This window comes from Rhea pennata, chromosome 2, assembly GCF_028389875.1.
Source record: "Rhea pennata isolate bPtePen1 chromosome 2, bPtePen1.pri, whole genome shotgun sequence".
Classification (NCBI taxonomy): Eukaryota; Metazoa; Chordata; class Aves; order Rheiformes; family Rheidae; genus Rhea; species Rhea pennata.
This window is the reverse complement of record NC_084664.1, coordinates 22,744,334-22,770,405: the sequence shown is the minus strand read 5'-3', so window position 1 is coordinate 22,770,405 and position 26,072 is coordinate 22,744,334. Positions and strand designations below refer to the sequence as shown.

Below are 26,072 nucleotides of genomic sequence, written 5' to 3'. Positions count from 1 at the left end.
TAAAAAAAAAAAAAAAAACAACCCACTAATTTACACTGTTTTCCAGAAGACTCAGTACAACTTGTTAACTCTTTTTTCTTGATGATGACTACAGATTTCATAATAGAAAGCACATTAGCCAACAATTCAATCTGTTAAAGCCATTTGTCAACCTACTGAAAATAAGAATTTGTCTGAAGAAATGAACAGTTAATATCAAAGATGATACCAAGAATGAAAAGGTAAGTTTGAAGATTATGTTAAATTGTAAAAATAATACAATCCATGTTATTTTATGCACAGTTGTTTATTCTTGTTCCATGTTTTAAAACTTGGACTCAGAAAAATCACAGGAAGTTTTGATTTTTTACCCTCATTTTTCCATTAAAAGCACCATAGTTACAGGGTTGAGTCAATCGTCCTTTTCTACAATCACTTCTCCATGAAGCACCTTTCTTCTCTGCCGCAGCATGTGGAAGTAGAGTTGTGGAAATACTTGATCAAAGAATAAAAGAAAGCAAATTAAATGAAAAAAATCCAGAAGACCATGTGAAAGGAAATACACTTTTGCATACTGCTCAATGATGCAGCTGGATGAGGCAAATGATAGCAAGTTATCAACACAGTAAAACAGGGACTGAAGTTTGTTCAAAGAGGATTAGGGATGGGTAGGGGGATTTCTGTGCAGATAGAATCTTGGAGAATTTTGCTACTAGTTTCCCCGAGCATGTTCTAACAGTGATTTTGGAAGGTCACATGTAAACGTATATTAACAGCATTAAAAAGAAGAAAAATGCTTGCAGTACAATTTTTAAGTCACTGCTTCAAAACAGGAGAGACACTAAAAATTTGCAGTGAAACAATTAAGACATTTCTGTATGTGAGCAAAAAGAAAGTATTTTTTACTTAACTCTCTTCTTGGAAATGTTGTTAGTATTTTCACTGAAACTTTCCAGAAAACTCATGTTTTGAGACAGACAATAGGATGGAAAATTTCAGTCAAACAATTAAAGTAAAGCTTTGAGCAACAGAAATCATGCTTTTATAGCAGAAGCTGTTTAGCAAATTCAGCTACAGACTCTGTTGCCAGCATTGCTGACAACTGATTATTATGTTGTTAGTGTCACTAAAGTTAAATAATACTTACACGGTATATAGGAGAACATGATAACAATAAGGAAGTAATAGTAGTCAAAAGAAACATTGTATTTGTTGGGAAGTCTCAGCGAAAACATTCCTGTTTTCTTCACATATGGTAAGGCAGCGTATATAGTCAACAGTTCACCTGCAACTCCAACAGGATACAAGATGATAAAAAAGTTGTATCTGTATTAAAAAAAAAAAAATCTTTGTGAGAGACACCATGAATTTAAAATTTCCTCTTCAATTATTAGTGGCACAGCAATGAATTACAGGAGTTCCTGCAGCAAAAACAAGTACCACATCCTGAACTGGCACAGAATACCGCTTTCAGTTACTTTGGATAGAGCTACTTCAGTTTATAACTGCTGAGGATTTATTCCTCAGTTCTTTTATACAAAAACAGAGAAATATCAAGGTGTCTGTATGCCTTTCTAAAAACGAACAGTCAAAAATTATTCCACAAACTTGTATTCTCCAATAGTGCCATTTTTATTAAATGTCCCATTTATTATTTACTGGTCTTGGTCCTGTTGTCACTGGACTGAGAGCAGGACTGGATCCCAACTTCAGATAATCATATGCATCTTTGTCATAGTGCACACAGACTGAGTCAGTTATATCTATTACAATTTCTTTGAATATTGTGAAAATGTTGACAAACATAAGTTTTTTTTTCTCACTGTCATATGGGAAGTCCAAATAATACTGTGTTTACCATTAATGGAAATGAAAAACGAAAGAGTATGAGAGTGCCATCAATTTAGCGGATGCATTTTAAAATAGACAGAATATGTCTAAACAAAGGGCAAGGCAAAGTCATTCAGTTTAAAGAAAATGTGTTTTGCATGCTATAGACCACATTCATGGTAAAAAATGAAAAATGTTATCAACATGGTTGTGCTTCTCTTATGCAGTGTCCCATGCAGAAGCAGCCATTCCTAAGGAACAGCTCTCTTGAGCTCATGCAAGGAACAGCAGTAAGAGCTGTCTCACAGGGTCTGAGAAAATCATACAGCGCACATTCCACGACCAAAAGAGGTGAGATTCAAAATGGCAACAACCGAGTATGAAACTCTTAGGAGTAAATGGGCTTAGAGGACTCACAGGTCAGAGAACAGATTATGTGAGATAAAAGGAAGAAACAATGCCAGGACCTACACATAGATTGCCTTTATGCAGTTAAAAAAAAATAAAATAAATAAATAAATAAATAAAATTTAAATTATACCCATTCTATTAACTATGGCTAGGCAAATCTTTTAAAATTACAAATAACAGATTAGAAATGTCTGTCCCTCTTCCCAGGAGTGCTAAAATTACACCCAGCTGTGCTGTTTGACTCTCCAAAAATCCTGATGGGAAATTTTGGAATCTATGAAAAGAGAATTCATTTTCAAATATTTTGTTTACAGTATATTTTACAATGCATCCCTGCTGTGAAAACGTCAGTTTTCCCCACTGTGTATTATAAGAAAAAAATTTCTTCACTTAAGATATACTAACTTGATGGTAAAAAGCATGTCAATCAATGTAGAACTTCTGAATGCATTTCTCCTCCTGAAACCTATATAAAAACTCATTAATAAGAAAAGACCCTGTTATTTTTTAAGCTTGCCATTTATGGCTTAAACATGACCAAACAACCACCTAAGTTATTAGCAAAAAGAAAGAATGTACATAAATATCAGCCACATCAAAAAAGTGTATTAGAAGCATCAGAACTGCATTATCTATAAAACAAAAATAGAGCAAAATAAACAAACACACACTTTTAAATAAAGAGTCATCTGTAAGTCTGTCTGTCTGGGTATGTATTTCTCATATAATAGCTACAGAAAACGCTTTTCATCTAGTTAAGTCTCCTGATAAATATGCAGCTTCTAATATATCCGATACATTGATACACCTTCAGTATGCTTCAAAATCAAAGCAGTTTTGATAAGGAACACACTTCTTATGTGGCCTAAAGTATGTCAATATTTAGTTTTACTATGTGAATAACAACCTTACAAAATAGCTGATAAAGCCGATACAGTAATAATATGAATAAAGAATGAGAGATCATAACTTGCATAATTTCAAAGACATGAAAGCTATAAAGACTACAAAGATACTTAACTTTGGGCATTCAATGTATTCAACAGCATCTTACGGAGTCTCCTATTAATTTAAAAAGTGACTCCAAAAGTAAAAGAAAAAATATCAAAGTAAATTAAAACTAAGCTCAAACCATAAGACATGGAAAACAAAGGACAAATCACACCCAAAACCTCAGCTAAAATATCTATAACTTTTAAATCAAATATCAATAATCCCAAATACAGAAAGCAACCAACTTGCACTCTGCCAACACATAACCAAAGCTCAAACATCTGCTCTCCTGTGTGTTAGCTCAGCATGCGTGAAACTAGCATGCACGGAACTATGAGAAACTGAAGTGCAAGACATCTCCACCTGGCCCATTTAATGAAGTATGGCAAATGGTTGAGCAGGTTGAATGTGTAGAAGGAATATCGAGTAATCTCTGTCACAGTCCATACGACCAGAAAAAGAATAACGCTCTCCTCATTCTGGATCTGCAGAAGTATAAAGAACCAAGACTTTCTTCATCTTTATATTTCTTTTCTGTGCAAACTGCAACAGACTTTAAGATATGCAGAAAAGAACTAACATTTTGTAAAGAGAGAAAATTTTGGCATAAAAATGATATGCTGAAGACATTACCATGAACAGTTTTTTATTTTATATATTTACTAGCATAGAGATATTTTGGAAACTCAACAATTTTTACCCATTGTGATAATATTGCTATATCACACCTATATTTGAGCTTATTCCTTCCCTTCATTCTCCTTCTGCAACATCACTAAGCTATCTACCTGTCTTTTTTATTATTTTTGGTTGATTTACTTTTTTGTTTTCTTTTTTTCCTAAAAATAGCATAAAGAAAACAACACTATCTAAGATATATTCTTTTCATAATCATTTATTATCCACTCTGCATATCACTACTGTCTTTTTTCTTACTTTCTATCTAGCTCATGGACTGTTGTTGCTTCTTCCTTACCATATAACGCTTATCTCCAGGAAATTTTAGACAAAAAATAATGTTTTAGTATAATCTATAAGCTGCAAGTAGAAACTAGTAGCAGAATATCATATCTGGCAAATTTCAGGGAGCTGCAGGAGAGTTAAGCAGCTGAAACAGAGACAGATAACTAAATGAAGAGCAACTGGAAGACTTAATCAACTTCCCTGTTTAAGTTTTGAGTCATTAAACTGCCTCATCAGTAGGTAGTGTATCCACCTGCTGTTTCAAAATACCAGTTCATTTTCACTCTAAGTGAAACAAATATCCCCAACTACAAAGAAGGCAAGTGGGGATCTACTACAAACACTACTCTCTGAGAAGATTACATACAAGTAATTTTCTTTTCTTTAAAAGAGGAGGAATTTTGTAAGATACTTCTATGCCTGAAGGCTGAAAAGCTCCAGGGATGTCTGTGAAATAAAATAAAGTAACACAACTTTTGTTAAAATGGCAAAAAAGGGAAATATCTTTTTAATAAAATGCAAGAAGGTGACAAGGCTTAATATATCTCAAAGATGCTGAACACACACAACTGTGAGAAGCAAGGAAAAAATGCAAGTGCTCATCATCTCAAAATCGTGCCCCCAATGTGTCGAAGAGGTGCATTCTTAATGAAAGGATCTCATCAACATCAGCAGAAGAAAAAAGAGATACAAAAATTCCACCAAACCCACAAACAAGCAACCACAACTGAAGTGCAAAGACATCTAAATATATAAGCAAAGAAAAAGACAGAATTAGGCTGTTCTTAGCCTCATGCAGATTAGAAGCTAACATTGATAACTCAAACTTGGATTAATGTCAGGAGTGCTTTAGATAAGTATACAGAGAATTCCTATTTGTTGCCTTGCAAATCTCTAGCCAAGTGAGAGATCTGTGCCTGGCTATTATCACTAACATGCTTCTCACCATCTAAAGTGACTCTTAATGTTCATGTCTACAAAGCAGTAATAGCATAAAATGCAATCAGACATACATTTAGATGTATTTTTCTTGGACACAGTTTTACTACCGTACGAGAGATACAGGAAACAAAGATGACTGGATATGCTAAAGATTTAATCCACTGTAGATAATCAGAGAATGGCAAAAAGCAGTGCCATACTCCAGCATTCACGTAAACATTCAACGCGAAAAAAATGTTATTCTTTTAAACTTTTTTCCATAAAAGCAAAAATGAAAACACTTAGCTTACCAAAAAAAAAACAGTTACGAAAAGCCTATTCCACCTCTAGAAAAGTGATGGTAAAGAAAGAGATGAGGTATAGAAAATGGGTTATCTGTGAACTGAAATAAAGGGTATGAAATAAAGGGTATCGACACTGAGGCAGATGCTGTATCTCATCAGCAGAAAGGCACATGGCATCTGCTGGTGAGACAGTTTAATGGCTCAGCATTTTAAGTTTAAAGAAATACAGGTGCACTAACTCAAAATCTCTCATTTAATTCTTACAAGCTCTTCACAGAAAGCAGACCTCACAAACTGAACTGAATGTCCTATCTACTAGCTGTAAGCACTCCTCCATACACTTCATTCTACTAATGAGTCACTAGACTTGCAATAACCATCTACAGCCAGACAAATAAATTACCATCATTTAAAGGGGACCGTAGTGTCACTACAGCATGCTGGACAGCTTGATACATTTTTAATGAAAACAATGGAGTATGCATGCCATCAAATATTATCTTAATTTTAAAAACGTGAGAAAGTATCTAACATAAATTGCAAAATCACAACCATATTTGTCCACATGCATTTAACAGAAGACCTATTTCCATTTAGATTCATTCAATAAGTGTAATTAAAGTTCTTGAAAGGGAATAGGTGACACTGGTGCATTTGGTGGTGGATAAAAACAGTAGTCTTTAATCTGACTTAGGCACACCACAGCTGGCACCATGCCAAAGCCAGTGATGACAGACACCTAAGATCCAGGCTCAGTCTCCTGGGAAGAGGCAAATCATATATAAATTCAGTCTTGTAATCCAACTACAGAAACTACACTTAAGTATCCTCTGTATGAACTTGATTAATGTTTAAATCTATCTTCCTGGTAAAATAAGAACTGTACTAACAGCTCCTCCTTAATAAAAATTAAAACACAACTTGATCACTCACATACCTGTTTTATGCTATGTGTAATGAACCACACCATGAAGATTCTTGAACTCACTTGGACCCCAGTCACAAGCACAGAGGTGTGAACTATTCCTTAAAAAGAGAAACATATTATCTCTGTTCCATAATCCATGTTTTAATCAGTTACATGAGAAACTAAAGCAAAGGACTCACCAACTGCACAGTGGACTACCTGTAAATAAAAATAAGTTAAAGGTTATTGATTTACAATATGTTACTCTCTGCACTATAAACATGACCTTTTTGATATTAATATAAATCTCAGCTTAATTCTGATCCTGGACTTCTGGTTTTTACTCCAATCTACATTTCAGCATACTTAAAGGATATGCATCCCAGAACCCTGGAGATCAGATCTCTGATTGTGTGAACACTCTATAAGAAACAGATTTCTTTTCCTAATTATTTTTATATATTAAGTATTCCTATACTTAGAAATAATTTATTTTTACAACCAGCAGGTTTTCCTTCCAGTATCTTATTCAAGGAAAATTTTTACAGGACAATGTGGAGGGCACCATAAGGGATGCTAAATGCACAGCAATTTTAAGATGTTCTGTATCTATTATGGCTTTCATTATGATTACTTGCAAATTGCAGCTATGAAACTTCATATTTTTCTGACCAGTAATGTTTAGCAAATAGAGTGGTTTTCAGTTTTTTGATTGATTCAAGTAGAATTACTTATTGTGAAAGTTTAACAACATAAAAACTTACTACACTAGCCCGTAATTTTAAATAATTCCTTGAACTACAAATGCTATGGGTGGATCCAGAAGGTAAGTGTCAAAATGGGCACTTTTTGTTGTGACTGGCAAAGTAGCCAAAGTGCTGAATACACTCAATAGCTTCATGCCACAGACATATCATACACTGAGACCATTCTAGTCTATACTTGTCAAAAGTCATATCATTTCAAGAATATTTTACACAATTTGCACAGACTCTGCTGTTTCTGAATCGCTCATATTTCAGTGCATGACTGGAAGCAGATTATACAAGGCATGTGAACTGAATCTGGAACATGTAGAAGCAGAAGAGGCATAGGTGGTTATTGGGTCCAGTATAAGGAATGAGGGGGAAGCTGTCATTATCTTTGGAGGAAGACAAAATGCTTATTAGGCTAGAGGGTAGCTCCACTGACTTACAACCACTGACTTACAACTTCTGCTGGATGCTTTTGAAGATTTCGGCTTTTGAGATAGCAAAAGTAAAGCAAAGTAATGCCCAGGCCATACTTGATTTAAGGCAATATTAGAGTTAAATTTGAAAAAGTGTTTCAGTCAATCACCTTGCCCCCTAAAAAACTTCCTTAAATAAAAGGATTGTAACTACTAATATAATATTTTGATATTAAGTTCAGGTTACTAATGTGTATGTTGCTTCTGATACACAACATCCAGTCAAGCAAACCGTAATGTTTGAAATTTACCTCAAGCAAAGCAAATGTCTGGAAAAATTTAAGTGTCTTTTGAACACTTCTGAATAAGCCTTTGTGTGTTCCTTTCTGCATATAAAACCGCACCATGGCAATACCCAAGACCAGCCACCTACAAAAGAAAGACAACAGATACATTTCAAACGAGAATTCTAAAAATATCCATCCACCCTAAATAATTTAGCAAAATAGTTTCAACAAAGAATACCTTTGATGATTCTTCACTTGTCACTGTTCTTAGCATTAAATAATATTGATGTCTAAAGATATTTTTAATAATCCCCATGTAACCATTGCACTTTTGGTCTCTTTACTTGAAATAGGATAGAGAATGATTTGGTGTCTTTAGAGGATTAACTTGAACCGTCTAAAATCAGATTTCTCCCTAACAGTGACCATAGTTTTGCTATTAAACACTTATGCATGTGTTTTAGCTGTTATATGAAAATATATGCTTTCTAAAAAAAAAAAAAAAAAAAAAAAAAAAAGAGAGAGAGAGAGAGAGAGAGAAATCCTCTGCACCAAAGTCACCCTTTCGAATCTCAGGTTTCTATGAATAAAAGACTAGAACCTACACACATTAGTCTTAGATTTTTCATGACCCTACAGCTCACAGTTTTCAAAACTGATTAGTGATCTGAATGCCTCTGTGATTGTCCAGCTCAAGTTACCACCAGGATTCAATCTTCAGAAACTGTTGAGAAGTGATCTTTGAAAAATAAACTCTCTGAAGTGCTAAAAGATGGGAGCTCTAGAAGATGATTTCTAGAGAAAGATATATTTAACTAGCACATTTGATAGTCTTGGCTGATTTTTTTTATGTTTTTGAGGAAACTGAACAACACTATCAACTGATCATCTTTCTATGTAAATGAAAGACAGTAACAATATCTTGTAATTAAACTCAAATTTGAGATCTAAGTCAAACTGGGATCTCAAACTGAAACTGAGACCAAAAAAATAAACTTCACAACTCAGGTCATAAGCAGTTGCTTCCATGTAATTAATCCATGTTTGTGTAATTGAGATTTTCCAAATGCAGTACCGTATGTTCCACTGTTAATGCAGAGGTATACCACCATCTTAAAAACATCATGCTAGGAAGACACCTTGAAATTTTGACCTTAAAGCACAAAGCCTGAGCAAATACAAAATTACTTTAACACAGACGTCTACTTAAAAGCATAAGAATTACAGATGGGTATTTTGACAAATAAAAATGAAAATACAGAAATCATGCATAACATGGACACAACAGCTATCTACATTAGCTTAACTTCTTGTCTGATTATATCTGGGCAGAAATGATGCAATCCTTTCATTGCACAGAATGCCATAGCAAGCATGTTGTACAGAGACACAAGCTCTGGCTAAGGAAGTCCCCAAGTGATGAAGCACTGAGAGTTCTGAGAAATTTTCTGAGAAATATTCGGAGACGTAGCTTTAATGATTGCTCTATTCTTACATCCTTCTCTATGCATCAGCTACCACCTAACATTGGAGACAAGATAGGAGGGAAAAAGGATATTTGGTCGGACCTACTATGTTGGAACAATGTGAGATTTGCAGGGCTCAGTATAGCTCTCTATTCTCCCCAGAAGCCGTGTGCTTCAGTATCAGCCTACAATATGCTGCGTTCTCTAAACAAATTCTTACACAAAGAGTCTACAACTACTCAGTCACGTCACTTCGCCCATTCCAGCCCTTCATGAAAGCGTTTGGAACTGACATGGAGTTAGGCTTCACCACACTATAGGAGTGATCCTCTTCCTTTATCTCTTCTGCTTGAAGTCCACAAGTGTGATCTGCCAGAGTTCTGTAATTTGCCCCCTCAAATACCATTTAGATTTTTTGATAGATATAAACCTGTCTCCAACCTCCATGGAAATGAGGGAATACCGTAACTTCACTGGTACTCCTTCACAGTAAAGCTGCCCTGTTTTATAGTGAAGTATTTGATAAGGGGAAGGTGACAGTTACATCTAGCTGGCAGCATAAATAGTGACAACAACAGCTTTGGGCTAACAGGGACCCGAGAAGTCATACACATCTAATGCAAAATGGCATTTTCTGCACCTCGTTCTGTAACAAAAGTGTCACACAGAGAGAACGCATACAAAAGCAAAGACTGCATATATAATTTTCTTAAATGAATTATTATTTGGACAAGAATCTCTGCTATCTTTTTATTTAACTTTCAGTGACTTTGACTTAGGCTCTCTGGATCCTTGTACTGAATATTATCAGTTGGCAGTAAATGGAAAATACTTTGCGTAATAAAGGTAAGATTTCCGACTGGGATTTTCAGAAAGATTGGGTACTGACCTATCTGAAGGAATCCCTTAAACTTTTGTCAGAAAGAAAGATAAAAAGCAATTTTTTTTAGACTGGTTGTTAAAATTCTAGAAACAGCTTGCTTTATTGCATGGTCTGGACAAGTGGACAAATATACTTTCTTGCTATTTATTTATCCTGTGTAGTGTACCTGTTATATATTTATCTATTTCAGGTTTTTTATTTTTCTCTTATAGAGTATCTGTTAAAAAAAAAAAGAATTTGTTCTCTCTTTTTTTTCTCTCTTTCCACACCAAATATGTTATTTTGCAAGTCTTAATCACTCCTGACTACAACGGAAGATGGGGAGGAAGAAGTGGGAGAGGCTGAATCAGCACATAAGGTCAAAACTAAAATGATTCAATAATCCTTTGCATACATATGAAGGTCAGTGGCAAGAGTCAGTGTTCATTAGCAAATTCAAACATATGGAGCCCAAGGCAGGGATTCATTGAGTGAACATTAACCTGCAAGCTGGAAAAAAAACACATTGAGTAAAAGCACTTTTGAAAAGCTGTTGCAATATATGAAGAGACTTAGTATCTTCAGATTTCACCTCAGATGTTCAAGATTCATAGATGTTAATGGGGAGAAGGCCATTAAAATATTTCCCTGACTTTCTGCATCAACTCAACTTTCAGCTACAACATATCATTTTTGTTCTGCAGAATTCAAATGATGGAGAACTTCATCAAGGTAAAATTGTTTTAATGATTAATTTCACTTCAGTAGTTAGGAAATTATTTGTTCTTAGTTTTAAGTATTTGGAAATTAGCAGGGTTTTTTTTTCCAAGTATGTTACTAGAGTTGCAGTTAACAGGACACATTTTCAAAAAGTGAAAATACGTGCTTCAAGAACTAACCATATAAACCTGCATGTACTTAAACATCTCCTGTTCTTCATAAATACCAACTTTTCTCAAAATAACATATTCCAATACTGAGCATTAGTTTAAATGAACTCCTCGCATTCTTATAAGTCTTTTTTCCTTCACTGATCACCGTGCTCATCCCTGAAATGACAGCTAGCACTGAAATGTGAGGACGGACCACATTCAATCACAGAAGTTTCCACAATACCACTGATTTGACTGAGTTCTGCTTGCTTAGGCCTAAGACTCACATATTTGAAAAAAAATCCACATGACAAATCAGCTGTGAATTTACAAATTCAGTTCATAATTGTCCGTATGTCTTCTTTTACCCAGGATGAACACAGGGCTTTTAACTCCTCAGCAGAAAAGGACTAAGGGATTTGTGACCTTGGCTTGCAGTCACAACACTGGGAGATTTCCAGCTGCAACTTGTAAAATTGCAACTTGTGGAACTAAGAGGGAGATGCAGGAACACTTTGTAACATGTTTGTGAATTATCCAAACCACAACGTTCCTCAACTGTGAAACCGAGACAGCTTTTCAAAAAAAGCCCACCACCTCCAGGAACATTAAAGCCACAAACCCCAACTAGGGAAACCTCCGACCCGGGGGTTTCTGGCCTGCGCTACAGCTCGGGGCCGCACGGCTGAACGGCCCCGTCCCCCGGAGGGCCGGCAGCGCGGGCGCAGGCGACAGCTCGCCCCAAACCCGGGTCGCCGCAGCCTCCTGGGCGCCGGGACCCCAAGCCCAAGCCCGGCAGCAAGCGCCCTCCCCCGGCGACAGCTCCCTGCGGGGCGCCGCTGACGGGCGGCCGTTGAGGGGCGGCCCGCCCCCAGGGCCGCGCGGGCGGGGCGGGGCGGGGCGGGGCGCGCCGCGGCCGGCGGGCGGCTGTGCGCGGGGAGGCAGCGCGCGCGGCTCCCCCGCCCGGCATTCCTGGCCCGGGCTAAACTTAACCTCTCCGCCGGGCGGGGGATGACGCGCTCGCTGCTGGCAACGCTGCACCGTATTAGGAAATGCGAGGCCGGCTCGGGCTAGCCCCCACTGGCCGCCGCTCCCCTGGGCGCCCCCCGGCTCGCCCAGCGGCCGGCCCACGCGCGCAGCCGCCCCGCGGGGCTGCGTCCTCGCCCCCGCGGCTCCTCCGGCCGGCCGCGGGCCGCCGCCGCCTCCGCTCGGCGCGCTGCGCCCGGCCGCGCCGCCGCCCCGCGCTGCCCGGGGGCGCCGCGCCGGCGGCGGCGCTTACCCGGCGGTCATGGCGATGTTGTAGAAGATGAGCCAGGCCGTGGCCAGGGCGCCCAGCCTCCGCTTCCTGCCGCTCCCCTTCTCCTCCACCGAGCCGCTGCCGCCCCCGTCCTCCTCGCTGGCCGCCATGGCTCCCCCGCGGCCGGGGAGCGCGGGGAGGAGGGGCTCGCCCGCGGCGGCGCTGCGGCCGCGCTGACAGCTGGACCGCGCGCTGTCGCTCACCCCATCCGTCTTCGCGGAGGGCCGCCGCCCGCCGCCCACGCGGCGCAGCGCGCCCCTCCCTCCCCCGCCCGGGGGCTCCCCGGGTCACGCAGGCCCGCGGCGGGGGGGCGGCGCGGCCCCCGGCCGGGCAGCGCCTCCCGGGGCGGCGTGAGGGCGGCGGGGCGGGGCTGGGCGGTTGGCAGCGCGCCGCCGGCCTCGGCTCCGGACGGGCACCCGCCTGGGGGAGGGTCCCCCGTGGAGAGGGCCTGGCCGGGAGCCGGCTGCTTGGAGCGCGTCCCACGCTGAGCAGCCACCCGCCAACGCAACCCGGGCGAGAGGGTCCCTCCCGGTCGCATCCCGGGCTGTCGCAGTAAATGTCACCCCAAGTTCATGAGGAAGACCGAGGGGCGCTTGGGGAGACACCTGCCAAGGGGAAAAAATTCTTCCTAGTGCTTAAAGGCAACCAGCTGATGGACTGCAGGATGAGGTTTGAGTATAGCTGTTTTCCTAAACTCTTAAGTCTCCTCCCCACACACACGCGTGCGGAAATTAGTGCCCTCTGGCACATAAAAACCAAACCTGTGCAGGGAGCGTTGTTCAGCCTGCGCCTGGAGCTGGGAGTGCGGCAGTGACGCGCTCCCACGGAGATGGGGCGACGCGGCTCCGCGCGCGCCGGCTTGGCGCCCCTGTGGCCGTGTAGATGTACCCTCAGCCTCCCCATCGCTGCACCTCGCCTTCAGCCCACGGCCCCTCAACACAGGCACTCGGACTGAAGAACACCAAACATGAGTCCGGAGGTATCTTTGAAATGTCCTGAAAGATTTCAGGACTTCAAGTCCAACTGCTCTGGGACAGGATAAGGTGCCCCAAAGTTTAAAAACTTAGACGGTCTCAGAAGTTGCACCTTGTTGGGCCTTTGGATGTGGATTCATGGACGTGCCATACGGAGCCTCAGTCGTGCCACCTCTCGCTCTCCAGAGCGAAGCACACCAGCAGATCTTCAGCTTTCAGCCACAAAGTAACATACCTACTGGCAACAACAGATGTATAATGTGTGCGTGCAAAGTGACTACTCGGCAAAATGACCCTAGGTATGTGCTAGTAAGACTGAAGGAGGTACCTACATAACATATTAAAGGCACTTTATGTGTTCAAGTAGTCATAAATTTAACCTAATTTGGGAATCCTATAGTTAACACATCTAGACCAGAGGAACACAGGACTGAATGACCTAATTTAGCATCTGTTGCTAACCTTGTACTTCAGAGGAAAGTGCATGAAATTATGAAGTGAGCAAATATGAGATAATCTGATCCTAAATTTTATCTTAATGTAACAGTTGTAGGTTGGATTATCTTATTAATACTCTCTTTTTCCTGAAAATTTCATTTCTGACTTCAAACCTTCCTAAATTCTTGTCTTCAGAATGCAGTGCTGACATGAGTATCACAAACTAATCATGTTTTACTGGAAAAGTATTTTACCTCATTTGATTTTGCCAACTCCTGATTTCATGAAATGGCTTTCTAAGCTTAAAGTACGATACAAGGATGAAGGTACTACCAAATTCTCAGTATTAGTTGTGATCTTTTTGTATTTCTAGGCTATCCTTTGCCATTGTCTTTGAGAATTTTTCTAGAACAGATCTGAAGGAAAAAACCTATTTCCTTTTTTTTCAAATCCTTCTTTGGATGTTTTCCATGCACTTGCACTGAACCTTTTGAAATTTGATAAGCAATGATTGATATATTTTCATCAGAATTCTGTGTCATTTTTCCTTCCCAGTATTGATTTTGGATGCATAAATTCTCCATAATGATGTCCAGGTTTGTCCTGAATTTGGTTAAGAATGTGTTAGTGAGCATAAGTAGCCTGTTTTCTTTTATGAACATACATTTTATTTTACTATCACATTACCCATTTACCCAATTGATAGAGATTTCTGAAGTTGCTCATAATCCTTTCTGTATTTGAATAAATTAAACATTTTGTGCCATTTGTAAGTTTTGTCCTCTCACTGTTTTGCCGTTTCCATACAGGTCAGTGTTTTATGCATACATTAAGCATCAAACTTAATACAGAATTTTCATTTTTCTTTTTCTCATCAGTGCTTGCCCTTTGCTTCCATCTCCCATTTTTTGATCCTTGGAAATATTTTGTTCCTTACTCTGTAACTACTTCTTATCCTTGATAGTTCCCGTGTGACAATTTTTCAGCAGCCTTTTCAAAATGTTTGTTATGTTAATAATTTTACCTTTTATCCTTTCATATAATTACATGTTTCAGGAATTGCAATGGGAATTGCAATGTTGGAATATCATTTCCACTTCATAAGATTTTTCTTCTTCTGTTTCTATGCATGATTTCTGTCATTTTACCCAGTATATATTTGTGGTTTACTAGTTTCTGAATCACTATTAAATCTTTCCTTTAAATTTGATAAAATGTAATTCTTTTAAAGCATTTAGTACACTATCTGTGTTTAATTAGAAATACTGTACTTCTATAGCAGCAAAATTACTTCATCATCAAATTATTTCAGAGTTCAATGTCTTCATCTAATATTTCTGCTTTGGCTAGCTCCATCTGGCCCAAAAGATCTCAAAATGATTCATGAGACGAATTTTGTCTACATGTAGAAATTTAATCAATGGAGCTAAATTGGCTTATTCATTAATTGTATTATCTAATTTAGTACAACTTTTTAAATCAGATTATGACTGACTGACATCAATTTAGCTCAGCTTGGCTGTTACTCAAATATAGTCTGAAATCAAACTTTTTAACAAATTCTAAGATAGGTGAATCAAGGTCTTTTGTATTGTAGATGAGCCAATCATTATGTGTCATATTCATTCCCAATTTACACAGGGTATTCTCCTCCTTTATTCACTATAATTCCAAACCATAAACACTGTACTGTTACTACAAAAATGAACAGTTTTCCTAGCTTCTTCATTATTGATATTATCAATGTATATTTATATTATAGGTTTCTTGTTGAACAAATAGATATTCAATATATTATGAATGTGAATGGGCTTTATTTTCAATTTATTTCCAGGAATAACAAGTGAATCTATGAAAACTATTTTCTCATGCAGTGTTCTACAACAATTCTGTTTTACAAAAGGTACCTATCCAATATGGGGGTATTTCTATGAAATGAGAAGCTGGCACGCTGTGAAAATAATATAATTTATCAGCTTCATTATCACAGAGGAAGGTCATCTACCATGAAATGCTGCAGAAATTGCTTAGTATAAACCCTGCAGAATCAGCCCTTCAGATTGTTAATTGCCAGATGATAATTTTATATCCTGAGGAAAGAGAATTTGTAAAATATTAACAACTGAATTCTTCTTGTCCTTCTGATCTATGTTCACTTAATGTTCCCATCACACTTTGCAAGAACAAAGCGTTGAGACAACAGACTTATATATAGTACTTGCTTACTATTTTAGGTTTGTGATATGTAGTAATCAGTGAGGTATTCAAGCGTAAATGCAAGTAAACTGTATTTAGCTATGTCTAAATGGAGCAACATAGTGTTTCATCACTTTTCGTGTATTCAACCAGGTATGTATATCCATTATTTTATTTACTGCTGTAGGTATGAGATAGAAGGTGCTTTCCAACGACTCAGCAGTGTAGTATGGATTGCATAAGTCTTGCGGGAAGAACTTGAAGATGTCTTTGTGTTTGGTACATCTGAAGCAGCTGGAGTTTTGCATTGTTCTTGCAAGAAATAATGATTCATACTAAGTCCACACAATTTAGTAGGCAGTGAAAGCAAACAGGTATCATAAACACAGGGTGAAGTGGAAGTTTAGTATTGCTAATATAAAAATATAAAAAAATTCTGATGTGAATTTTAGCAGACTTTATATGACAAAAATCTATTATCTAATATCTGAAAAGCACTGGTATACTTATTTTATGGTCTGAAAAGCATCAGTTTGAGATGCCATTGTATATTGTGCCATTTAATCCCTTTTAGAAGCAAAAGCATAATCCAAACAGCAGTGTTGAAGGACATGTATGTTAAAATGAGATGAATATCCTGTTTCTTTGAGATTGGTTTATCAAAACTCAGTGTGCTTATTGCCATAATAAATTAAATGAGCTCTGCACAATAATTATTTTCTTTACAGGGTATTTTGAATTGTACCCTATTTAACTTTCCTGACATTTAGTTGCATGGATAGTCTTGAATTGATTGATTTACAGACCAGTTCCACAGCCTGGCGTTTGTGCAGTGGATGTCTCTACACTCTACATAGACTCACTATATCAAGAAATGAACTCCACTCTAATGTTCTAATTATACAAATGTACATATAAGTGCCTTAAGCATAAAAATAAAATGCCTTGAGCATAAAAATAGTACCGTTAATTTCAATGTTACTGTTCGTATGAGTAAAATAAACACAAAAGCACACATGAAAATTAACTCTTACCTTGCATAAGTAAAATACTCTTACATTCCGTTCCCTGTAATATGCAATAAACAAAATATATTTTCTTAAATAAAGAAACTTTGCTACTTTGATAATACAGGAATGTATTACCATACTAAGTTTGGAAAAATCATACTTTTCTTTTTACTGAGCTTACCAAACACACGAATAATATTAAAAATACCTTCTGCAAATACTGTAATCTCTATAGAGGAGACTGCTTTCATTACTAGTTTCAGAGAGCACCCAGTCTTTGCTTGCTGTTTAGTTGTATTTCAAGCACTTGAGTTCAAAAGGGCTCTTTATCAGGGGAGTAATGTTACAATCTAACTCCCATTATGGTCAACTGAAACATTACCAGTTTCTTTTGTAGAAAAGTGATGGAGGAAGAAAAGATTAATTTTAACCTCATCATTGGTTGAAATCTAGTCTGAGTTATTAGCAAACAAAAGTGACCATATTGAGTTTAGCCACATTGAGAACAGGTGTTGGTGCAAAAAAAAGCACCAGGACAGGTGGTTGCCCATGGCAGTGTCAGTAAATTGGCGCAGCCTGCGCTGGGCCAGCATCCCTAGGGATTCCCGCCCTGGGAAGGCCCAGGCACCCAGGGTCCCAGCAGCCTGCAGCTCACAGTTTGTGTTTCTTAAAGGTGTATTACAATACACTGCTAAAGCTTAATAAAGCAAATAGAATAGCCATATTTTTGTGTTTGACTCTGGTGAACTTGTTATCCAGAATGACTACAAAATTGCAATGTGAACTTATGACATTTTACTTTATGTGAGCTGGTTTGCAAGTACTGCTTTGAAAATGGAAAAATTGAGGACAACATAAACCCTAGAAATAGGTTGCTGGCATCTATACTTGCAAATACTAATCAGCAATTTGCTTGTTGTCATTTTTAAGGTAATCACGGCAAACTGAATTATTTTATAAAGTTTATTACTGGAATACTTGCGTAGTTCTAAAGTTAAATGGATTTGAGGAAGTCCAGCTATATGCTTCATACAATCCCACTTCCATTCTTCATAAATAATAAGGCCAAAAAGCAAAATTAAGATAATCTTAGCCTGACTTCTTGTGTAGGTCACCAGACTTAGTGAATTGATACATTTAATACATTCTCTTGTGTAATGAAATAGGTAAGCATATGGTAAGCCATGCAACTTGGGTACTTGCAAAATATTAGGACATTTAACTTAGTTGTATCAAAACACAAGTCGACCTTTAAGAGAGAAAACACTCAGAGATAATGCCTTTTAGTACAGTGTAGTTCAGTGCTTTAAACATCTACATGTTGCCTGAGATTGGGAGAAAATTTGCCTTAGCCATCTCATTGCATTACTATGCATTAAAGAATCTCAAATGCTTTCCAAAACATCCACTACTGGGCCTGTCAAAGACAAGAACTGTGATTAAGTGGACTGCTGGCACTTTCTCCATTCTGAACCTTCTTTTTTTTGCTTTGATTTTCTATTCTGCCTAGCTTCTAGCTCTGAAAGGAATGTACACAGTGGAATACAATGAAAATGCAGTTAAAATAGAGATTAGTGAGATGAATCCCCGAGACGGCTGTTGGTTGTCATGTCTGCCTCCTTACTAACAGTGTATCAGCATGGCTTTTTGAGTTATATACCTAATCTTTGCAGTGCAACAGCTAGCAAATTCAGACTGCTAATATGCACTAAATAAATGGAGATGTCAAGTATATATTCCTCTGATGAACTGGAACTCCAGTAGACCTTCCTTCCACAGACATAATGTTTTTCTCTTCCTCTAGAAAATATGCTTATCTAATGCAGATGTGAGTCAACTGAGCGATTTTAAAAAATAAACTTAGAACTTCCCTAACAGACTGATTTGTAAGTTACTGTTTCCAAGTGCTCTTTCCCACCAGAATACTATAGGGAAATGATTTGTTTTATATCGTCAGAATCAAGAACTAATAACTATTGTCATAATTAAAAAAAAAGGAATGGATAAATTATATCAACAAACAACCCCTCCTCACCCAGCTATTTATACATCAAAATGCTACATGTTCTAGTAGAGTAAAAATAAAGTTAAAAAAAATGATCACTGAAGGTATATTTAGGTCTGTTTTCCCAATTGCTTCATCAGTATTAAATGAATATTCAGTGGACTTCAAGAAATATGTTGCTGCTTTTGATAAATTTCTCAGAGGACAGATGTTCATCCTCAAAAAATACTCTGTTAGCACATGTCAGTCTTGCCAAAAAAAGAAGAAACTGGACTTCTTTGCTGCTTCTGATTTTAGAATGTTATCAGTGATGCTGACTAGCAGTGTCCTTTGACCTTCACTGTTGTTAAATTAGGCAATTCATGTATTATATATACTTATACTGTATTTAGAGTTAATGTTTTTTAAAACAGCTATAATTCTGCATGAGTTAATAAATAAGTTAATAAAAGTTTATTTTTTATTTTAATTTTATTTTTATTTATTAAATACATTCTACAGTAAGTTCAAAACTATTGGCAATATTGAGAAAAAATTACTTTGCTTTTTTTTATTTTTACGTAAAAATGTAACTCTTTCAAATGTCATTTGTATCATAGCATTCCCTATAGAAATATCTTTACATACAAACCCCAGTTTTTAAGCAGTATTTTCTAATATTGCTACTACTGTCAGTAAATGTGAGATACAGTCTATGATGTGACTTGAATACATATCAGGGGCAAATTATTTCATAGTGACTCACTGAAATCAAATTTAGAACTATGTCATGTCTTTAAAATCCAGGAAGTGAGTAAGTTGCACTGACAACTAATTGAATATATGCTTTTATCACATAGCAGTATCTGAACAACAGTACTATATAAAAGATGAAATGTGCCCAAAAAGGATCCATCTGGATCAATGATCTGAGCCAGTTTTATTTAGATAAAAGTAATATATATTTTTTAAAAAAATACTTTAAACTTACTGTTTGGGGACAGGTCCTAAGTCAGAAAACATTTACCAAAGGTGGAATTCATGTAATGTTATTTTAGTTCTTTTCAAGTTGGGCAGATATCCCCTCTATGAAATCAATAGAGTCAGACTTCTACAGACGGCACCTTCAGACACACGTCTGAAATAGATCAATCTTCCCCTAGAGATGCCTGCTTTTGTTGACCTACTCCAGTGAAGCCAATGTAGTATCCCCAAGTGTTCAAGTGTTCCCTCCTCTTCCCTTGCCTGGGATCTAGATGTAAGTTGAGTCAGATCAGTGAGATGATCCAACGGGGAACTTTTCTGCAGTGAAGTAGTTTTCTGTTGAATCAGCTGATTGTGCAGCCACAAATTAATTGGATCAAATTCCAAATCTAATACAAGAAATGTGGTGGCAGCACATAGTTTGTGGGCACAGGGAGAGCAGTACTGCTATATTCTATATCAGCTGCAGTTACACTGAATCAGATGCAATTTGAGACTGTACAGTTGGACTAGATTCCTTGCTTTTAGACAGCTAAATCAGGCAGCATGAGTCCCATTTCAAATACAGTAGGAAATATTAAAAACATTTTGAACTACTCTCAATAAAGGAAGCTTGACACACCTTTTTTAATATCACGCTAATTATACTACTCACAGATGAAGTGGAAAAGCTGGTTTCAATAGCCTTCTCTGTCTGAGAGGGCAAAGCCCACACTTCACAGAAGAGTGCTTGAACCATCACCTGTTGCTGTACCATGACAGAATGTGAGAGCCATGGCCAGGGGAAAGAGGAAGATACGATATATTGCAGATTGCCCAAGGGAGTCTTGTACTTTACACCAGGGAAGTACAGAATGTGTTCAAGAGGGAAAAAAACGTTGCAGAAACAAATCATGGGCCAAGACTAAAGAGCCTTAAGATGCTAAATACCGATGCCCTCCTCCTAATGTTGAATAACCTAGAATAGGTAGCTTGCCTGGAAGTACAACAGGGTTGGGATTCTTTCTGGCTGAAGGGGGTCTAAAGCCCAAGCTCCTTGCATCTCATATGTTTGTTCTTACTATAGGACTACTATATAAAAGCTGTTACAATTTCATTTTGAAACCCATCAGAGGGAAGTGATGAAAACAAAGAGGATAAAACAAACTCTGAGACCTTCCATCATGTGTCTTTTGTGAACGTAATGGAGATGATGAACCGGAGGAGGTAAAGCATCCTCTGGGAATATCTTGCAAAGGTCTTTGAACTGAGGCAGAATTCAAAAAGGGGGAGTACCAAGTTCCTTAAAGGTAGTCATTCCCAAGCAGCAGATCGATGCAGATCCCTGTGGGAAGAGGCTGGTATGTAGCTTTCATCCAATGTGTTAAAAGTCTGCCTAATGCATGCAATTACATTCATTATTGAACATAGTTATTGCTATTGATTTTATCTAATGTTTCTGCTCTGCAGACACTAGTCGTGTCTCTTTTAATTCATGTTTGCATGTTTCTGCAAGACGCCAGTACTGCTCTTTCAGATGCCCTCTCTGACTCGTCCCTCACACACTAGACCAACTTTTTTATATCATTTTCTACCCAGCTAGTTCAGAGTAATTAAACAGTACTAAAAGCCCTGAAGGATAATGACTGAGGCAAGAATGTGCAGGGACAGGCAGAATGTGTCATATTCTGTGACTCAGATTCTACTCATGTGGTAAATTCTGTTGAAGCCGGTGAAGATACGCGTATGAAGCGCAGAAGCAAGGCTGCAGTCAAAGGCCGTGGGGTACTAAAGCTCCACCAGCAACTTCTAGTGCCTGGTCTCAACAGGATCTCACCCTTGGTGGGCGGTCAGACTCCTGCGCACAACTATCCGATGCTGGGTGGTGAAATACTCTAGCATAGCCACCACCTTGCGACTCTGTAACACGCCACTTATTTCAAAAGCTTCTTTACACCGGCACTGAAAATACAGGTTCAGCCCGACGTACGGGGAAACGCTGAGATTTTGCCACGGAGATGAGGCTTGTCTGGGCACGAAGCCGGCTCCCTGCCGGCGAGGGAGGCGTGAGACAGCCCAGGATAAATAACAGCTCCGTTCAAGGCGCCCTGCCTCCCCGAAACGGCCTGGCGTGGGGCCGGGGGGGGCGCGACGAGCAGGCGGCCCGGTCGGGCCGGGCCGGGCCTGCCGCTGCGGCGGGGCGGCCGCGGCTTCCCAGCATGCCGCGCGGGGCGGGCCGGCTCCCCGGCCCTGGGAGGAGGCGGCGGAGGCTTCGCGGGCGGGGGGAGGAGCCGCCGCCGCCGAGGGCCTCTCGCTGGGCCGCCGCCGCAGCCCGCTGCCGGGAGGGGAGCGGGAGCCCGCGCCGCCGCCGCCCCCGCCATGCCGCTCTTCGCCACCAACCCCTTCGACCAGGATGTGGGTGAGTGGCGCCGCCCGGCCCGGCCCGGCCCGGCGCGGCCCCCCGGGGCCGCCGCGGGGCAGCCCCGCGCCTGGCCCGCCCGGGGCCCGCAGCCGCCTCCCCCCTCACCCACCCCCGCGCCGCCGGGGCGGCCGCCGCTCCGCAGCCCCCGCGCCGCGCTGCCGAGTCGGGGCGGGTCAGGCCGTGGCCGTGGCCGTGGCGAGCAGGGCCGAGCCGGGGCCGCGGGCGGACGGGGCCCGGCCCGGCGGCGGCGGCACCGGCCTGGTCGGTGTCAGCGCGGGGCGGCCTGGGCTACCGCGGCCTGTGCGCTCCGCGGCTGCCGGGCGGGGAGCGGGCGCGGGGGTGCCCGGAGCTCCGGTGAGCAGGGCTGGGCTGCCCGGAGCTGTGTTGTGCCGGGGTAAAACAGCACGGGTAGGAAGCGCTTACGGCGGTACCTTACCGAAGGACGCGAAGTGGAAAACTCCATCTTCAGTTGTTTCAAAAACAAACATGGGAAAACTGTTGAAGCGTTTTGTATTCGCTGCTTGAAAATTAATTCTGCAGGAGGGTTTTTTTTTCTCCTTTTCAAGTGAAACTTGATGTGCTGCAATCAGGTTTCATCCCGACCTTGTTTCTTTCAGGGCCAAACCAGATAGAAACCAGGTATTTTGCCTCTATGTGACAAAAATTGTGCTTAATGCACATGTGTCCTAATCAAATGTGGAATAATTATAAGCAGATTTATTCTGCCTGTCTAATTTGAGATTGTGCAATATGGCTGATTTCTTACCTGCTGCTTGCTTCTGTTTTATTGCAAGAGTGATTAAAAACTTTGGGAAACACCATAACACAGAAATACTTTTTCTCATATTTGGATAAATACTGCCCCCCCCCCCACGCATCTACATCCTGCAGTAATATAACACTGTATACATTTCTTGGAACAAATTTCATTAGCAACCTTATAATTTTGTATGTGTTGCACTTTTTAACTACAAATACATGATTCTTTTGCTCTGACTGAATTCTTCTAGCTTCTCAAAAAATCCTCAAAATAAAAATCACTTAAAAGCATTCATAAATGAAGGTGAAATGCAAATTCTTTATGTACTTTAGCAAGAATTTTTAATCTTGTATCTTAAAGCATGTGGTTATAGCTCACTCTTCCAATTTTGAACAGTAAAGCACACTGCAATCTTTTCTGGTGATGGCTGTCTTTTTAGTTTCTATCTTCCTTGGTAAAGTCAACAATTTCTTATTCTGAAAAGTAATAAATATTATTTTTCCTAATGTTTTTGCTGTCTTCTTGTGTAATTTGGCAGCTGAAAGAGAGGAGGCAGTTGCATGACTTGCCAATTTTCTGTGAACAATTAGGGAATTGAAATTTTGGTAATGTGGAGAATGGTTTAAAATAATAAGCCAGATTTAAAAAATGATAGCTGAAGATCTGGCAAATATTTACTCTTTTACTTCTTAAGACAGCTGTCTAGCAGTGGTGAAGATCAGACACTTTTGAGTGGGTTTAGATAGAGCTAAATCTGGTAGATCATGTTTGTCATCATTGTAAGTTTGGTGATGCAGGGTAGTAGTACCCAACTGTTACTTGAATGGGTTATTTACTATTTTCTAGTGGCAAAGAATGCCAGTGCTGTAACCTTAGCTACTGTGCTTGCCTAGTCTAGTCACCAGTAGACCTGACATTTTTCAAAAGCATTATTATGCATATTGTATGAGCACAAATAAATAACTACTTAGTCCCAAGTTGTCCTTGGAAAAAAAGATACAGAGCAGATGGGCTGATTTTCCCCAAAGAATTAATATAGCCTCCTTCCATTTCCCCTTTCTCTTAAGGGTCCTGAGGGAGATGTAAGGAGCTGCAGACTGGTCGGTTGGTGGCTGCCTCTTTTCAGGGGCTTTCTGCCTTCTTTCATCACTTGACTGGATTTATGCCAAGGAGACAGGGGCAATGAAGTCTCCAGGAAAGAGTCCCCAGGCCCTTATTCCTCAAGGTCCTTTGTGAATGTGCTATTATCTGGATGAACTTTTTGGCAGGCTTCATAAGATATGTCAGCTGTGGAGTAGACTCTTGTATTCTTGGGGAAACTTCCAAAAGTTGTCAAGCAGCAGTGTTGTTTTTCATTCTGAAAAAAAGAATTGAAAGTTGAGTGCTCTACTTTTGCTCTTGCTCAGTAATAAAATTTTCCTTTGAGAATCAAGATTCCTGAAGCAGGAAGGCAGTCAAAAGCTGTTAATCTTGTCATAGGAAGCTGGACGTTGGTGTAGATGATAGTATTTTTACTGTGATAGCTGTGCATTCTCAGTCCTGGACACTTAGCACTGTGTAATAGCTGGAAATGACTTTGGAATCATTTAGGACAATGGATTGCAAGGAAGTCATCTGGGACTAAATTGTTTTTCATTATTTTGAGGAGCATAAGTGTGTCTAGGTTCAGAAGGAGAAATTTCTTGGTCTGTCTGGCCGGTCATCAGCATTTGCCCGGTCCTATTAGCATGCTGATGATATGGAAGCTGGTCATCTGTGATAGCTTACCATTTAGTATCAGCTTTGTACAGAGATTTTTGAGGGGGATACACCTCTTCTATAGATGTGACTGGCAAAAGAGTATTGTTAAAGACTGATTAAACTAATAGTACTAACAAATGTTGTTAAGGCGCCTGCAGATTTGAGATGGTAAGCTGTTGTCATCTTCAAAGAGTGAAACTCTCTAGATGAAGCCAAAAAAATTATTTGTGATCTGAACCCTCTTTCTACCATATTTGGGAATATTTTAACAGAAAGCGATGATAATCAGAGGTGACATAAGTCTATGTGAATTTTCACCACCAGATTTGGGAACCTTCAGCAGTGTGTCCAAGTAGAGAACATAGTATCTGAATTCAGCAAAAGAAAGCAACTTCAAGACACTGTATTTCTGAGGATATACTCAAAAGGCTATATGCTCAATTCAATTGGAATTAATGTTTTTCTTATTTCATGGAAAATCTGCTTCTGCAATATTTCATAACCTTAATCATAAGTTTATTCTCAGAGAATTGCTCCTGAGAAATTCAAATTTATCTGTGAGCTTTATATAGGTGAAATGATGAAATGTGCTTTGAGAACCGAAAGACTGTCACGATAGTTTCATTAGTAATGTAGCAGTGGTTAGGTTAGATTTGATAACGAACTTGCTGCTGAAGAGATTCTGAAATGTCGTGTAGATGCTATCTGAAGAATAAAATTCATACTTCTGGACTTAATGTAGTACATACTTTACGGTGCTTGCCATCAAAAGTTAGAATAACAAACTTAGTCTGTTGTATGCAGAGAACTGGAAAAAAAATTTTTACTCTATCCTGAAGGGTTATTATTTCAATATATTTTTGAAGTTTAAAAGGCTGCAATATAGATCCTGACAAGGGCTGTCATACGTTCACACATCATATTAAGAGGAGGTGTTTAGAAAAAGGTGTCTTTTATTCTCAAAGACCAGTTTGAACAAAATATCCATTTTTTTTTGAAGTCAATTCATCATTCGGTCATGTCCAGAACGCTAATGGCATTAAATAGTTTTAATGGTTTTCTCCCTAATGAATGGTAATGGACAAAGGCACTTGCATTTGCTTTCTGTGCTAGGCTTGTTCTTTGTGTAGCTGGTGTAATGGTTTGGGATATAACGAGAGTGGTAAGAAAGTCTGTGAATTTTCACCAACAGATTTGGGAACCTTCAGCAGTGTGTCCAAGTAGAGAACATAGTATCTGAATTCAGCAAAAGAAAGCAACTTCAAGACACTGTATTTCTGAGGATATACTCAAAAGGCTATATGCTTGGGTTTAGTATCTACAG

General features: G+C 39.5%; 2 protein-coding genes and 1 long non-coding RNA gene across 4 annotated transcripts in view; 1 reads left to right on the top strand and 2 right to left on the bottom strand.

Moving 5' to 3' along the window:
- Positions 1–267: 267 nt before the first annotated feature.
- Positions 268–12,488, bottom strand: HACD1 (3-hydroxyacyl-CoA dehydratase 1). 2 transcript variants are annotated; one of them, XM_062567719.1, is made up of 8 exons: positions 12,244–12,488; positions 7,789–7,906; positions 6,510–6,528; positions 6,340–6,422; positions 3,577–3,698; positions 2,626–2,697; positions 1,127–1,305; positions 268–474 (listed from the first exon to the last, which is right to left on the bottom strand). In XM_062567719.1, exons 1-8 carry the CDS (start codon positions 12,369–12,371, stop codon positions 392–394), a joined length of 804 nt encoding a protein of 267 aa, XP_062423703.1. In that variant the 5' UTR covers positions 12,372–12,488; the 3' UTR covers positions 268–391. The 2 variants fall into 2 exon arrangements, with proteins under 2 accessions (XP_062423703.1, XP_062423704.1); XM_062567720.1 differs by lacking the exon at positions 2,626–2,697 and having other exon boundaries at positions 6,340–6,428.
- A 3,210-nt stretch (positions 12,489–15,698) lies between these two features.
- On the bottom strand, positions 15,699–17,132 carry LOC134136019 (uncharacterized). The gene is made up of 3 exons (XR_009957412.1): positions 17,088–17,132; positions 16,904–16,937; positions 15,699–15,763 (listed from the first exon to the last, which is right to left on the bottom strand). It is a non-coding gene; the product is annotated as an uncharacterized LOC134136019 (long non-coding RNA).
- Positions 17,133–22,138: 5,006 nt separating this feature from the next.
- The window catches only part of STAM (signal transducing adaptor molecule), a 36,097-nt gene continuing 32,163 nt past the window's right edge, over positions 22,139–26,072 (top strand). Inside the window, exon 1 of the mRNA XM_062567718.1 lies at positions 22,139–22,245. Coding sequence (XP_062423702.1) covers positions 22,206–22,245 — 40 coding nt within the window. The 5' untranslated portion in view covers positions 22,139–22,205. The remainder of the gene's footprint in view (positions 22,246–26,072) is intronic.